Here is a 16,731-nt window from a genome sequence, read left to right as displayed (position 1 = left end):
CACTTTTTCTCCCTTCTCCACTAGTAATCTACCATTTTTATCTTTCACTCCCCTGCTAACTTCACTTCCACCCTGTCTTACTCTTTTCACTTCTCTCCAGAACATTTTCTTACAGTCCCTCCACTTTACATTCAAATTCCTTCCAAATTCCTCATCCACTCTCTTCTTACTCTCTCTTACTAATCTTTTCACCTCTCTCTTTCTTTCTACATATAACTCTCTCTTCCGCCTCTCAAATTCTTCCACGCTCCTATTTCTCATCCATTCATTGTATGCTTTCTTCTTTTGTGCCACAGCCTGTTTCACCTCTTCAGTCCACCACACTGTTCCTTGCACCCCCCTCCATCTTCTCTTCCTTCCACACTCCACATCACATGCTGCACATATTTCTTCTGTAAATATCTTACACACACCTTCCACGTCTCCCATCTGCTCCAATTAATATTTGCCCAATCGTTCCTCCACTTCTCTCTTATACTCTGCCTTTTTCTCATCCTCTTGTAACCTTTCCACTCTCCTTGCAACTACTCCTTCCTCTCGTCTTTCCCTTCTTCTATTCCTCCATCTTACTTGCATTCTAATTCTGGCCACCACCAAGTAGTGGTCAGAAAGTCCACTCCCCCAACCTCTATACACTCTTGCATCCTTTACACATCTTCGCATCCTTTCATCCACACACACATAAGCAAGTGAAAGTAATGAATGAAAATATACGTGAACAGTGGAAAATAGTTTTATAAATTACTTCAAGTGAGAGTGCATAACACAGTGTAAATAAAATAGAAATGTAAATAATGTAAATAAAATAGAGAACGTAAATAGAAATGTAAATGAGTAGTATTATAAGAATACGAGTATATACCCTAAGAGTAATGAAAGTGAAAGTTTCACTCCAGCATGTCTGAATACTATGAGTTATGAGAGTGAAGATGAAAGTGACATTCACTCTCAATGCTAGTACAGTAATCACTCTAATATCCGGACGCCCAATAACCGAACATCCCCACTACCCGGACCTTATCGTCCTGGGATCCAACATTCCCAAAATGGTCTGAAAACCCAAAAAAATAAAAAAATAAATTGATTTTTTGCCGTCCGTAATTTGAACTTGCCGCGCGCCGCGGGAGAGCATTGTTTTGGTTCGTCATTCCTCCGACGTCCGATAGAGCGCCGCTGCATCCTCCCCACTTCCCGCATGTCTCTCACCGCGACTGGACCTACGCTCTTCGCAATGGCTGCCCACGTGCTCGCTTTTGTGGTGGTGCCGTACTTGCTGCAAGGCCTCCTGCTGCTCTCAGCCCTCCTTTTAGTGTGTGTGATGATGGCCCCGCCACCTGAGAAAAGGAAGAGAGTGGTGTTGACTCTGGAAAAGAAGAGGGAGTTATTGGAGAAAGTTGATGCGGGTTGGTCTTCTTCCCGCATTCTCTGCGAGTATAACCTGGCCCGGTCGACTTTGTTCGATATCAAACGTTCCCGAGACAAACTCATGCAGTACACGGCTGACTTCTCGTCGAGAAGCAAACGCAACGTGGAAAGGAAGGTTATGTTTACCCCCAAGTTTGCAGAAATCGACTGATCCACGTTGATTTGGTACCGACAGAAACGTGCAGCTGGTGTAATGGTACGTGGAACGACGCTGTAGGCTGCTGCTGAGAAGTTTGCAAGGCTTCACGACGCCCTAGACTTCAAGGCATCCGAGGGTTGGCTCTTCGCGTTCAAGTTGCGACATGGCCTTACTAACCGTAAAGCACATGGCGAAGCATTGGACGCTAACGAGGATGGAGTTGACGAGTTTCGGCACAAGGTGAAAGGCTTGATCGACAGGGAGGGCCTCACTCTCAGTCAAGTCTATAACGCAGACAAAACTGGCCTATTTTATCACTCGCTGCCAACGAACACTCCAGCCGAGGAGACGGAGAAGCGTGTACCTGGCCGCAAGCTTTCTAAGGAACGGATATCTGCTTTGTGTTGTGCCAGTGCTAACGGCATGCACCGGCTTAAGCCCGTTGTTGTTGGCCGTGCAAAGCAGCCTCGGTGCCTTCGTGGGGTGATGGATGTCCTTCCTGTCGTATGGTACCATTCTTTGAAAGCATGGTTCACAGCTGTGATTTTCAAAGACTGGTTTCACCGTCACTTTGTCAAGGAGGTCATCCAGTACCAGACGAAGACACTGGGAATTCCTCGCGACCAGGTAAAGGCTCTCCTTCTCCTCGACAATGCACCTGCCCACCCGTGCGATAAGGACTTGGTTGCTGAGAATGGCCGTATTAGGTGCACGTTTCTGCCACCTAATACGACTGCTCTCATTCAACCCATGGACCAAGGAGTGATCGTGGCAACAAAGCGCCTGTACCGTCGGAAGTTCCTGGACGAGGTGATGGTTGTCCTCGAGGACGAGGACGAGCGCAGGGAAGGACGTGACACTCGAGGCAAGCGGACTTTGGAAAACCTTCGCCGCTACAACATCAAGTCTGTGCTGTACAACTGGGCTAGTGCATGGAAGGAAGTCCCTGTGAAAACTCTTGAAAATGGTTGGTCTCGTCTGCTTCTTGGAACAGATGTGACGTACGATTTTCTGGGCTTTGACGTGGATGACTTCCACACACGGCTACATACACACGGCGACGTTGTTGATGTGGACGATGTACGTGAGTGGTTGGACGACGACGAGGGCGATCCTGGGTATCAGACGTTGTCTGATATCGAGATCGCGTCTTCGGTTGCTGGTGTCAGTCCCGAATTTGAAGATTCCGACGATGAAGGCGACGATGATGCGGACTCCTCTCAGCAGGACACTACTCCAGCCATCCCCAAGCTGAGCGCACTCCGGGAACATCTAGAGTTCGTCCTAGACTGCCTGGAACACCCGGACTGCGACAGGGAGATGGGGCCCTTGGGACTCGTGGAGGAAGTGCGTGCTTTCAAGCAGCGCATCATCAATCGCCAGAATCGTCGGTCCTTGCGTCAGTCAACGATTGACAGTTTTTTCAGGCCCGTGACCCCCGCTGTGCCAAGCCCTGGCTCCACTTCGTTGCCTCCCCAAGACAGGCCCTCATGCTCCGAGCCACAGCCCAGCACATCAGCTACAGTGGAGTCACCGCTCGATGTGAGTTTGCGGCTTTCGTCAGAGTCTTCTGCAGTCGGTACGCCATCACCACGACCCAGCGATGCACCCCTTGGTCGCCTGCCAGTGATACTCTCGGACTCTGACAGTGAATAAGCAGCAAGAACTTCTCCACTAGACCACACGGGAATTTTGAGTGTTGTGCAGTGAAAAAAACGGTGTGTTGTGTTAAGGTTTTCGAAATGAAAGAAAAGACTCATTGGAAACAAAATTTAACGTAACTAACCTTCTTTGTTTTGGCTTCGGAAAATAAAAAAAACTTGGGAAAAGTTAATGTGCAACACTAAATTAAAATGGAACATTATTTGGACTAAAGTGAACACTGTGAAGAGAACGGACTTCTGTGTGTTATTGACTAAGTTCAGTGCAAGACTTCAGGAAGAGTGTACTGCAAGTGCTTCAGGAAATCGTTCTTACTGTCAGAGTCCGAGAGGAGGCGGTTATTCATCAAGGTGGCCAGGGACTTGCTGTAAGTAGCCAGAATGTTTCATACTGTACTTTTTTCCATACTATACTTACCAGAATGTTTCATACTGTACTTTTTTCAATACTATACTTACCTCATGCATGTGCAGTAGGAATGTGTTTTTCAGAGTTAGGCTAGGTTAGGGTCCATAAGTACCAGAATGTTTATTAATGTATGAACATACTTCTAAACCCTCATTTTATGTTTCTTTTGCATTTATTTCAGTCATTTATGTGCCTTATTGGTGTGATTTGGGTGTTAAATAGGTGCTATGCATGTCCAGAGGGAGTTGTATAGGTGTTTCTCTGAGTTAGGGTCCATAAGTACAAGTCCATAAGCGGGGGCACAATATCCGGATGAAACCAATAACCGAACCTACCGATGGCTCTATTACTCCGGATATTGGAGTACTTACTGTATAAAGGACGAGAAAGTGAATGCTACGTATTTTACTGAAAGAAATTGAATCCCTACAGTGACAATAAACTAATACTACTGAAGGAAACTTATGGATAAAGACTGTAGATATATATAAGTGTTATACAGTTACAGAAATATAAAGTGTGAGGGGTTTTATGAATAATAAATGACAGAGTACCAGGAGCGAACTAGCGCAAGTGCGACGGTCAGACGCGCTCGTAATTTTTATTGCTTTCACAGTGGGTTTTTTTTTTGGAGTATGGATCCCAAACTACTTGAAAATCATAGAGTAGTGTTTATAGTGTTAATATCTGGCTGTAGTAATCATATTACGGGTTGTCGGGAAGTGTAAAGTGGAGACTTTGTTACCCAACTTCAGAGGTCTCCACAAGTCCTACAGTAACCGACGAAGTCTCAACAAACATTCCAGGAGAAAGCTGAAGGTATGTGCCATAAGCATATGTAATTTTAATATTCTAGGACTAATAACTGATTTTTGACAAATATTTTTTGAGAGTCTGTCAGAGCCCAAATAACCCCGCGGCACACGCAAAACATTGGTAAACATGCCCGCGGTGTAGGGGTTAAGAGACAGCTGAAAGCCTTTCTTTTTTCAAAATGCTATGACCTGGAGAGAGGTACTATGACGGATGATTATAGGGTTTAATTTTTGCCACTTTCATGTATATACGATGTAGCTTGTATTATATACAAGAAATGTCACAATTCTTGTAACTGTAAAAATAATGTATGTGTGTCGAGCGCTAGTGAATTCCCAAAAGGAAGAACTGGCGCTTTTGAGAAACAAAAGGCCAGATTATAATTATTATTATTATTATTACACATACCCTCAATGAGCTGGTCTAAACCAGTTTGCTGCCCTCCCCCCTTTCTCTCTCTCATAAATAATACAAAGCAATACGCACTCAAATCGCACTGAAATCATACGAGAGTGGCTGAAAGTGTTATTTTATATTACATTGTGAATTACTGTGATATATTACAAATGGTTTAGTGATATTTTTGCGGTAATCAGAGAAGTCATGATGCTAAGTGCATTAGCCAACGAACATTTTTGTGGTTGCAAACTGTGCAGCAGTGCTATGAAATGATTCATGACATTATATCAATAAGCTTTATAAAAGTAAGTGGTAATAAATGTCATTCATGAGGTTTGATAAAGTTTGTAATGATTTTCTTCACATCGTTACTGTTTCGCTAAAGTCTAATGTAAACACTGGCATATCATAACAAAATCATAGGAGACTGCCTAGAAGTGTTCTATTTTTATTATTATTGCAATTACTGTAATGAGGTAACTGTACCCTTGTTCTTTATGGAAAAAAATCTTGTGGTTTGATGGAAATTTCCACCTCCCTGGGATATTTCCTGCGACAGACAGTCAAAACACACCTTGTATTCTCTCAAATCATTTTCAGTGCTTGGAGCGCCTACAGACATGTAGTTTGTTGCAAACAACAGTAGAAAGATTGACGTTTATCTGCGAAAATTTTAGCTCTCAAGATTAACGATAACTGGGTTAAAACACGAGTTGACAACACACAATTTTTTTCTTATTTCTCCACAATGAGCAGTCAGTGCATATCATCACAGCTGCTGTAGCCAAAGGGCTAAGGGGGGTCCAGGGGTGTTTTTCAGGGGGGCAGCAGATATCCACAGATTTTTAACATACATGGGTATCTCTGTTACCTGACCCCTGTGGATGTTAAAGGAGCACTGCACTAGAAATGCAAACTATACCCATTTTTTGCTAACTTGGCCCATAATTTTGACCTTCTGCAGCTTACTTCACATCCTTGTCATATGACTTCTTCATGTCTAATACAGTCTTACTGTACTGTAGTCTGTTATTACATCCATCCATCCATCATCCAATCCTACATTGCCCCATGAGGAGTGTAGGAGCCTGGGGCTAGGCAGTTGGTCCCGACATTTAAGATGAGAGTGACCAGCCTCACTCATCCCTGAGTGGCATTACATGAGCAATCAACCCCAACCACCCCTTGGATAACTCAGAAATTACAATGGGGAGAGAGTATTTTCAGGCATAGCTGGAGTAAAATGGGTAGGAAACACATGTTTTGCAACCCATTTTACCCCATTTAACTGACACTGTTCGTCATAGCCAACAAAAGTTCAGTGGAGTTTGTGACATCCATTAAATCTGTTATCCGCTATAACAGTCAGGTGTTGTTATACGTTCATTTGCTATGTGATACCGTATATCATTATAACAATGAACAAAAAAAGTACACCAATTTTTGGAATAATGATGGCAAAATGGTCACGAATTTGCAACAATGATGCCTCTGTCTACTGACTGAGCCAAGACAGCCACCCACTGCTTACATTCTCTGTGATCGTCTCTCTTTCCCTCCATTTTGTGAATGAAAGGATACTGAAACACCATTGCTATCGCCAAATAGCAGTACAAGAGCGTAACAAATAGTGCAGTGTGCGAAACTGTTAAATGATAACTTTTCTGAGTTCAATACTGAAACTTGTGACTTAGAAATAGTGTCTTCCATGCACAGACGGCCTCCCAGTCAGCTGATGACTATGCCTCCCACCTACCTGAATGAGTCAAGTTGGCCACCCAGTATTTATTCACTGTGACCGCCTGTCTTTCATTCCATTTTCTGCAAGAAGGGCATCGTAAAACCACTGCTACTGCCAAATAACAGTTCATGTGCATAAAAAATGGTGAGTTATGCGATACTAAGTGATAACTTCTTGTGTGTGAGACTACAATGACGACAATGATGATGACGAAAGGTTGATACTTTGTGTTCCAACATATGAATCAGTATTTTATTTATTTATTTATTTTTCTTTATACTTCATGTATGGAAGCTGGATGACAAATTTATGCTGACTGTTTGTGTGTAAGAGGGAGAGGGGAGTCACAGGAAACAAGAAGGTTCTGATTCTGAAAAAAGGATGCATGGGCAAAAGGACTATATAAGAAAGAATGAAAAAAAATCAGTACCATAAGTACATTCCATAGTACCAATTGACTTGAAAATAAAGACGCACCTTGCCATCTTCTCCACCAGTTGCGAGGTTCTGTCCATCTGGTGAGAAGATCACAACTCTCATGTTGTTGAAATGACCCTGCAAAAGAGAAAAATTTACTTATCATCTAATCACACACACACACACACACACATACACACACGCACACACACACACACACACACACACACACACACACACACCGAGGCACCGAGAGAGAGCAGATGCATCATCGACACCGCTCTATACCTGGCCAACTTGGCCAGCGGCATTACCTAAATAAATATCTTTATATGAGTCAAGCACTGTACAAGGTTAGACTAAAAGGTTGTTTTAATATAAAAAAAAGAAGAAGAAATTTTAAGTAAGACTTGGTCAAACAGAAAAGTAAACAAGCAGCACAAGAATGCGCACAATCAGCTGATCGTTGTTTAGTCTACAATCTGCCCCAGGGAATATAAGTACTATATGCGCTTTTAGTACGCAAAATGACAACATACTTTAGTAAAGCAAATTTGGAAAAGAAAAGGGATAAAGGTAGAAAGCAGGATGATGATTTCTACCAAGAACTGGTTGAAATGGAGACTCACAACAAACTGGTTGAAAGAGTACATAGGTTAGAGACGGCTTTTCAAAATGAGATTGATGAAACTAAGAAACAGATGCACTTGCAAAAGGAAGAAATAGAAAAATTTGGAAAGGAAGTCAACAAGAAAGACACAACCATAAATGAGCTAACAATTGAAGTGGGTACACTTAGGAGGAAAATTAATGAAATGGCAAGTACAGTATTCAACCACGAGAGTATTATGGAAGAGTTAAAAAATGATACAGAGACAATTAAGGCAAGTAAGCATTATGATAGATCAAAGCAGTGATACTGAGGAGAAGATAACACAGGTGAATGAAGCTTTGCAAAGCTACAAGAATGATGTGCAAACCACTTACGCTGAAATGGTGGAAGTAAAGAAAGACTTGGAAACAAGGGTGGAAGAAAAAAGCATTAAAAAGGAAGTGAAAAGAATAATCCAAAACAATCCTAAGTTAGTCAGAGATTCAGAAGATATTAACAAATCTATAGTAATCACTGGTATAGAAGAGGAAAAAGTAAAAAACAAGATCACAAGAGATAAAAAGGAGATGGCAAATGTAATGAGCATACTGAAAGAAGTATCAGAGGAAATCTGTAGTAAAGATATAGAGGAACACAAAAAGTTAGGGAAATACGAGAAAAGCAAGTCAAGACCCCTAAAGGTAACCTTCCAGAGTGTAAACACCGTGGAGGAGATACTAAAAAATGCAAAGAAAATTATGGAAAAAGAGGAGTTCAAAAATGTATGGATAAAAAGATGCCTAACACAAGAGGAACTGGAATTACTGAAAGAGAAGAGGGAGGAGGGAAAAACAAAAAATGAGGGAAGATAAGAGGAGGAGAAGAATACATTTTTTTACAAAGTAATTGGATTGCAGGTACGAAAGTGGTACATAAACAGGAGGGAATAAAAAGGAGGAAGATAGTAGAACCAAATCATGATAAGTATATAAACAAGATAATTAAGTTGATGTACTCAAATGTGGATGGAATGGTATCTAAATTATTAGAGATGAATGATTATGTCAGAGAAAATGAACCACATATAATATGCCTAACTGAAACAAAATTAACACCAAGGATATTGAATGACATACTAAACTTAGAGGAATACAATATATGGAGAAGAGATAGGAACTTAAAAAAAGGAGGAGGAATTATAATATTAACTAAGAAAAATCTAAAAGTCAAAGAAATAGAATTAGATATACCCTCACAAGTAGAACTGATTGCAGTAGAGATAAATACATCTGAAGGGAAAGTAATTGTTACCAATTTGTACATGCCACCCAGATCAAACACATGGGAAAGAGACGAATATGAGGACCTGGCGGAAAGTACAATTCAGAGTTTAAGAGTATTACTACATAAAATGGAAGAGAAATAAAAAAGAATTATACTAACTGGAGATTTTAATACAAATATAAATTGGAATACTCTAGATATAAGCCAAGAAAGATGTTGGGACCAAAAGCTCCTGGATCTTGTGCAAAAGTTTTTTCTAACGCAATATGTAAGGGAAAGCACCAGAAAAAAGAGGACTCGATGTGCCCTCAATGCTAGATCTCATATTTACTAGGCAAAGAAAACGATGTTGACAATTTAATATATCACCCTCCATTCGGCAAAAGCGACCATGCAGTACTAAATTGCAATTTCAGGATAGCATATGACATAGATAACAGAAATGAAAGTTACAAAAAGAGCCTAAACTATAAAAAGGGAAAGTATCATGACCTAAAGAAGTACTTCTTAGAAATTGCTTGGGAAAAGGAGGTTAGAGGAAAAGATTTAAATGCTATACTGTATATGAAAAATTCTGTGAACTTTATGAAATAGGAGTCCAGAAGTACATCCCACAGCACAAAGAAGCAGATAAGAAAATAAAGAAATGGTTCAATACAGAATGTAAAAAATCAAAAGAAAAAAAGAGATTTGTTGTGGAATAGATACAGAAGACACAATAGTGAAAGGGCATATAATAATTACAAACAGGCAAGAAACGGTTATACAAGAATAAGGAGGGAAACCCAAAAACAGTTTGAGGAGGATATCATAAATAAAAGTAGTGATCAACCAAAGCTATTTTACAGCTACATCAGAAGAAAACCAAAGTAAAAGATAAAATACAATCCATTACAGACGATGGAATCACTTATACACAAGAGAAAGATATTTGTGAAGCACTAAACAAGAATTTCCAATTAGTTTTTGCCGAGGAAAAAAATTTTGAGAGGGATTATGTGGAACATGCATGCCCACACATACTACCTGGTATACAAACATCAGAAAAAGAAATACAGGAGGAGCTAAGTAAACTAGACAAAGGAAAAGCAAATGGTCCTGATGAAATTTCATGTTAGGTGCTATGTGAATGTTCAAAGGAGTTAAGTAAACCATTATTTTTAATTTTCAAGAAATCCTTGAGTCAAGGTAAACTACCTGATATTTGGAAGAAAGCAAACATTGTTCCCTTATTCAACAAAGGGAATAGACAAAATCCACTTAACTACCAACCAGTATCACTAACCAGTGTTGTAAGCAAGGTATTAGAAAAGCTTATAAGAAAAGCTTGGGTAAATCATCTAGAAGAACACAGTATGGTAACAGAAAGACAGTTTGGTTTCAGAAAAGGAAAATCATGTGTTACTAATCTGTTGAGCTACTATGACAGAGTAACAGACACATTACAGGAAAGAGAAGGATGGGTGGACAGTATCTATTTAGATCTCAAGAAAGCATATGACACAGTACCACACCAAAGACTTTTATGGAAACTGTACTATCAAGGAGGAATTCGAGGCAAACTGTATTGTTGGATGCAAGATTTTCTCATGAAAAGAAAAATGAGAACAGTACTAAGGGGAAATTACTCATTATGGAAAGAAGTGACTAGTGGAGTACCACAGGGCTCAGTGCTGGCACCAATCATGTTTTTAGTGTATATAAATGATACAGACAGTAACATTGGAAATGAAAGCTATCTAAATATGTTTGCAGATGATGCAAAAATACAAAGAAGAATTACTAACACAAACTCTTGTAAAGAGCTACAAGAAGAATTAAATAAACTTTATGAATGGAGTAATACATGGCAAATGGAATTCAATGTGGACAAGTGTCATGTAATCAAGTTTGGTAAAAGTGGAAAAAGACCTGATTGGGATTATACATTAGGAAATAAAACCCTACACATACCAGAAAGAGAGAAGGACCTACGTGTGATTGTCAATAACAGACTATCTCTGGCTGACCACATCAGTGAGAAGATACGGAACATGTATACACTGCTTGCCAATATGAGAATAGCGTTTACATACATAAATGAAGACATGTTAAGAAAGATAATAACATCATTCAGCAGACCAACCCTGGAGTATGCATCAGTAGTCTGGAGTCCTCATCTCAAAAAACACATAGACAAGATTGAAAAAGTTCAAAGGGCCGCTACAAGATGGGTACCAAGCTTAAGGGATCTAAGCTATGAAGAAAGACTAAATAAACTGAATCTACCAACACTACAGGAGAGAAGGAAAAGAGGTGACATGATTATGCTATATAAATCATATCAGGGAAGGAGAAAATAGACATAAATGATTACTTAACATATGGGGAAGCATCAGCAAGAGGACACTGCAAAAAACTGCATAAAAAGAGAGGTGATACAGACATAAGGAAATTTAGTTTCCCAAATAGAGCAATTGATCAGTGGAATGCACTACCAAATGAAATAGTGTATGCCAAAACAATTCACAAATTTAAGGATATGTACGATAAATATGGTTTAAGACACGGGACAGCACAAGCTTGACTCATTCCAGTGAAGATACAATTAGGTAAGAACACAACTCAAGATGTCAGGAGTGTTCCAGAACCAGAGGGGATCCCTAACTGTATACTAAAGGAATGCAGATAACAACTGGCAGATAAGATTCACAGTTTAATTGTGTGATCTCTGGAGGAAGGAAAATAGCCTCGGGAATGGGAAAGGGTCAGTGTGGTACCAATTTATAAGGGAAGGTACAAGGAAGAACCCTTGAACAATAGACCAGTGTCCCTGACCAGTATGGTCGCAAAATTGTGTGAGAGAATCCTGAAAGACAAATGGATAAAATATCTGGAGGAGATGGGCATTTTGGCAGAAAGTCAGTTTGGACTCAAAAGTGGAAGGTTGTGAGTTTCCACGGGCAGTTGATGTGCTACAGGTGAGAGATACTTGGGTGGATCGTGTGTATTGAAGTTTTGGATAAAGCCTTAGACAAGGTACCCCACAAGTGACTAATGTGGAAACTGGAACACATAAGAGGACTGAAGGGGAACTTCTTGGAGTGAATGTGATACTTCTTGAGAGACAGACAAATGAGGACAGTTACAAAAGACAGGATGTCAGGATGGACGGAAGTAACAAATGGAGTCCCACAGGCCTCGGTGTTAGCGCCAGTAATGTTCCTGAGTTAAGTAAACGATATGGTAGATGGAATGAACAGTTATGCAGGACTGTTTGCTGATGATGCAAAGATCACGAGGAGAGTACATGTTGAAGAAGACTGTAAAATGCTGCAACTGGACAGAATTCATGACTGGAGCTGGATGTGGGAAATGAAATTCAATGCAAAAAAGGTAAAATACTGGAAATGGGTAAAAGTACCAAGAGACCATCACTGAATTATTTGATGGGTAATGAACCAATCACAAAAGTGAGCGAAGAAAATGACTTGGGAGTGCTGGTCCAGGATAATTTGTCACCTGAAAAACACATTAACAAGAGAGAGAGACATATAATCTCTTGACTAACATAAGAGTAGCATTCCATTACTGTACATGGATGAGATGATGAAAAAATCAAGTGGCTATTAACCGCCCAGGCTGGGATATGCGGCAGTAGTGTGGTCCCCTTATAAAAAGAAAGACATAAACAAGCTTGAGGGAATACAAAGAACAGGAACCAAGATGGCCCCCAGCCTAGCAGATGTTGTACTGGGAAAGGCTGGATACACTACACTTGTCTTTCTTAGAAGAAAGGACAGAGAGGGGCAGGAAGAGAGTAGAAAAAACTGACAGAGAAGATCTGTTTGTATGGGATGGAAGAGTAACATGAGGACATGGAATGAAACTGAAAAAGCCAAGTTGCTTGAGGGATATCAAGAAATATAGTTTCCCATATAGATACACAGACCTGTGGAACAGTCTGGACAAAGAGACTGTCCAGTCTAAAAACTTAAATGAGTTCAAAGCAAAACCTGACTTATCAAGAAACACAGAAGGGACCCCACGAGTGTAGCTCATTGCCTGTATATCACAATTAGGTAAATATGACTAAGTAAACACACACATACATGGATGATGCCACAGTAAACAGACATGTCTCAATCACCTCTGCAAACCTTGATTAGTTTTAAGGTATTATGTTTGACCTGTCTCCTGTAGTATTCTCCAAAGTTTAAAGTACTGTTTGTTAATACTGTCTGTCAAAATGTAATGAGCCATTGTCAGTAAATATTTGTGTTTACATGTATGTTCAAAGGAATCTCGGTAACAGCTTTCTGTATAACCATCAAACATAGCCGACAACGTAAACATTGAGGGATCTAAATTTCCAGGATCTAACAGAGAAGCAAGTGTGATGGATTTATTTAAAACGTTGATTATGAAAATTAGCGTACTAGAAATGAAAGTGGAGGATCAAGTATCAAGAAATATGCCTGAAATGACCGAAAACACTAAACAGAGTCTGATACAGGCCAATGAAATGACAAAACAGGAGGTCAAGAATTTGAAATGAAAAAATATTGAATAAGGAGAAAATCAGAAGAAAGCAGTAATAAAATGAAGAAGGTGAGTAGTGTGACAGAAAAGCAAAAGGTAAAATGGGTACATGTGGAGGATGAACAGAAAGAAGTGGTCAGCTTAAGGGAAATCTTTCAGGAAGAAAAGGAAATGTACAAGAAAAAATGGAAGAAAATGTAGTGAAAACATTGAACAAGAAAGAGAAGATGGTAAGAGAAACTGTGGAAAGGAAAAGATGTGTGGTAATATCTGGAAATGGAACCAACCCATACGTGCTCCCTACGTGTCAACAAGTGGGTTGGTGGAGGGTTAGTGCCCCTCCCCGTAAAACCAATACCTCAAAGTCAAATGACCACCCCTTACGGGATTATGGCATCTGGCAATAGATAGATAGATAGAGGAGGAAGAAAAGATTAGTGATCAAAGGGACTTGAATCAAGTGAGAAAAATATTGGACAAGATGATTCAGACAGAAGCATGTAGTCACAAGAAACTGAGGAAGTAAGGTGGATAGGGCAGCATAAGAAAGGGGATGCAAGACCAATGAGAGTTAAGTTGTCATCAGAAAGTGTAGTAAATGACATACTTAAAGTGACCTGGAAACTAAGTAAAAAGGCAGGGATGGAAAATATTATAATAAAGAAAAGATTTGAATGAACAAGAAAGAGAAGTTTTGAAATCTTTGAAGGAACAAATAAAGGAAAAAAAAATGACCAAAAATAATTACAGGACAGAGGAAGAACATAAAATTTTTTTGGGAGAGTGATGGCTATGAAAGTAAGGAAGTGGTGTGTGAGGAACTAGAAAGAAACAAGGGGGATGGTTGTGAATATGAAAAAGAGAAGAATGAATAAAGATAAAACTGGGGCAGTAAAGCTGAAAAGAGAAGAATAGGTAAAGATAAAACTGGGGCAGTAAATCTGTAAATCATGTATAGTAATGTAGATGGATTATTATCTATGAAAGAGGAAATTGGAGACTATATAAATGAAAAGAAACCTGAAACTGTTTGCTTGGCGGAGACTAAATTGCCCTGTGATGATGTTACAAAATTATCTGGATGGAAAAATTATAATATTTGGAGGAAGGATAGACAAAGCAAGCTTGGAGGAGGTGTAATAATTCTAACCCATACTGACTTAAGAACAAAAAAACTAGAAATTGAAAATACCACAGCTGAACTTTTGGGAATGGAAATAAAGGACTGTTATAGAAAAAACTGTACTGACTTAAGAACAATAAAACTAGAAACTGAAAATACCACCGCTGAACTTTTGGGAATGGAAATAAAGGACTGTTATATATAAAAAAAATAAATAAATAAATGTAATAATATTTCATATGCCCCCCTTTGACAAGGGCATGGATATAAGAAGTTTATGAAGAGTTAATAGGAGAATCCATTTTAAAGCTAAAGATGTTAATTGAACAAAGAAACAGAATACTAATCATGGAGGATTTTAGCTATACAGAAGTTCACTGGGAAAGTATGGATGGGGGAAAAAAACTGATGGAACTGGAGATGGAAAACATGTTCATCATCACCATCATCATCATCCGGACCTCCTTTCCCACCCTAGGACAGGGTGAGGAGTAGCAATGTCCAGACAGCCAAAATTTCTCCAGTCCATTGGGCCATGCTTCCATTCACTCATCATTCAAGCCCCTGGAATCCTGGCTCTATCAGATAAGCCAAAAACATTCACCACATTTTGTAGCATCACATAAACGTATCTGACAGAGTCAATCTGGAAGCTGCCACGCTAAAAAGGGGTGCCAAATCCCTAATCATGCACATTTCCTCACAACATTTATCCAGACAGCTCAATCTCTTGTCAGTTCCCTAGCCTCACCGACTTCTAAACCTCTCTTCCTCACACACTCAGCCGCCATATCTCTCCACCCTCTCCTTGGCCTACCTTGGCTCCTCCCTCCTGCAAATTCACTCAGATATACCTTTTTCATCACTCTATTGTTATCCAATCTTTCCACATGACCATACGATCTCAGTACACTTTCTTCGATTCTGGGTTCACCAACTTCCTCACTCCACATCTTTCACAAATCACATTATTTAGTATCCCATCCACCCTCTGTGCTCCTCATACATTCCTCAGCAGTCCCATCTCCACTGCTCTTAATCTTTTCATTTTCATGCAACACCATAGTCTCTCATCCATATGCTGGCACTAACACTCCTTCATGTAACCCTCGTGCAGCTGCAACACTCAAGCCTCTGTTTCTTATCAAGGCTTTCATTGCAACAGCTACTCTTCTTCCTTGTGTCACTCTACTTTCAACTTCTTTTGCACATTTTCCTCTCTTTTCTATCAATGTACCCAGGTATTTGAACTCTCCCACCAATTCCAGCCTTGCTCCATTCACTGTACCATTGCACTGGGAGTCACCTTCTCTCTCAATAACCATCACTTTACTCTTTTCAACAATTTCTCTCAAGGCATGATGCTCACAGACATCAGCAAAACTCTGCACTAGCCTACCAAGTTCTTGTCCGGTATTTGCAAGCAGTACTGCATCATCCGCATACAACAAATTTGAGATATTCCATCCATCACCATTCATGACCAACACCGTCCCTCTCTCCATTTCTCATGTTTTTACTTCACTCATCATCTCATCCATATATATATATACTGAACAACATGGGGACATCACACGACCTTGTTGCACATGCACAATGATCGTGAACCATTCACTTAGTTGCCCAGTAACCGTTAAACATGCTTCACTACCATCATAAAAACTCTTGACGGCACCTAGCAGCTTACCAGCTACACCGGGCATGCGCAAAACTTTCCACAATCATTCTCTGTCTACTTTGTTGCATGCTTTTTCCAGATCCATGAATGCCATAAACACCTTATGGTCCTTCTCACAAGCCTTCTCTGCTATCTGTCTCACTGCAAATATTTGATCCACACATCCTCTGCAACTCCTAAAGCCACCCTGTTCATCACTCACTAGGACTTCCGACATCTCTCTTACTTTCTCTATAATAATTTTTCCATAAAGCTTCCCTACCACGTTCAATCAACTTATGTCACAGTAATTCTTGCACTCACTTCACTCACCTTTATTTTTGTACAGGGGTACAATCACATCATTTTTTCTACTCTTCCGGCACAATTTCACTCATCCATGCCTTCTTACATATCTCCAACATGCACTTCATTCCACTCTCTCCTCAACACTTAATCATCTCTGCATACACCTCATCAACCCCAACTGCTTTCCAATTTTTCAGCCGCTTCACAGCACTCTTCACCTGTGCAAGTGTCACGTCTC

The 16,731-nt window shown here is 40.0% G+C and overlaps 1 protein-coding gene across 1 annotated transcript in view; it reads right to left on the bottom strand.

The window, feature by feature from the left end:
* LOC145414694 (periodic tryptophan protein 2 homolog) overlaps positions 1-16,731 on the bottom strand; it is a 632,863-nt gene that overhangs the window by 378,927 nt on the left and 237,205 nt on the right. Inside the window, exon 9 of the mRNA XM_080284215.1 lies at positions 7,068-7,145. Coding sequence (XP_080140341.1) covers positions 7,068-7,145 — 78 coding nt within the window. The remainder of the gene's footprint in view (positions 1-7,067; positions 7,146-16,731) is intronic.

Source organism: Coenobita brevimanus, chromosome 100 (assembly GCF_032717465.1).
Source record: "Coenobita brevimanus isolate Jiangsu-jjx chromosome 100, ASM3271746v2, whole genome shotgun sequence".
In the NCBI taxonomy this organism is placed as follows: domain Eukaryota; kingdom Metazoa; phylum Arthropoda; class Malacostraca; order Decapoda; family Coenobitidae; genus Coenobita; species Coenobita brevimanus.
This window is presented reverse-complemented; position numbering and strand designations above follow the sequence as displayed.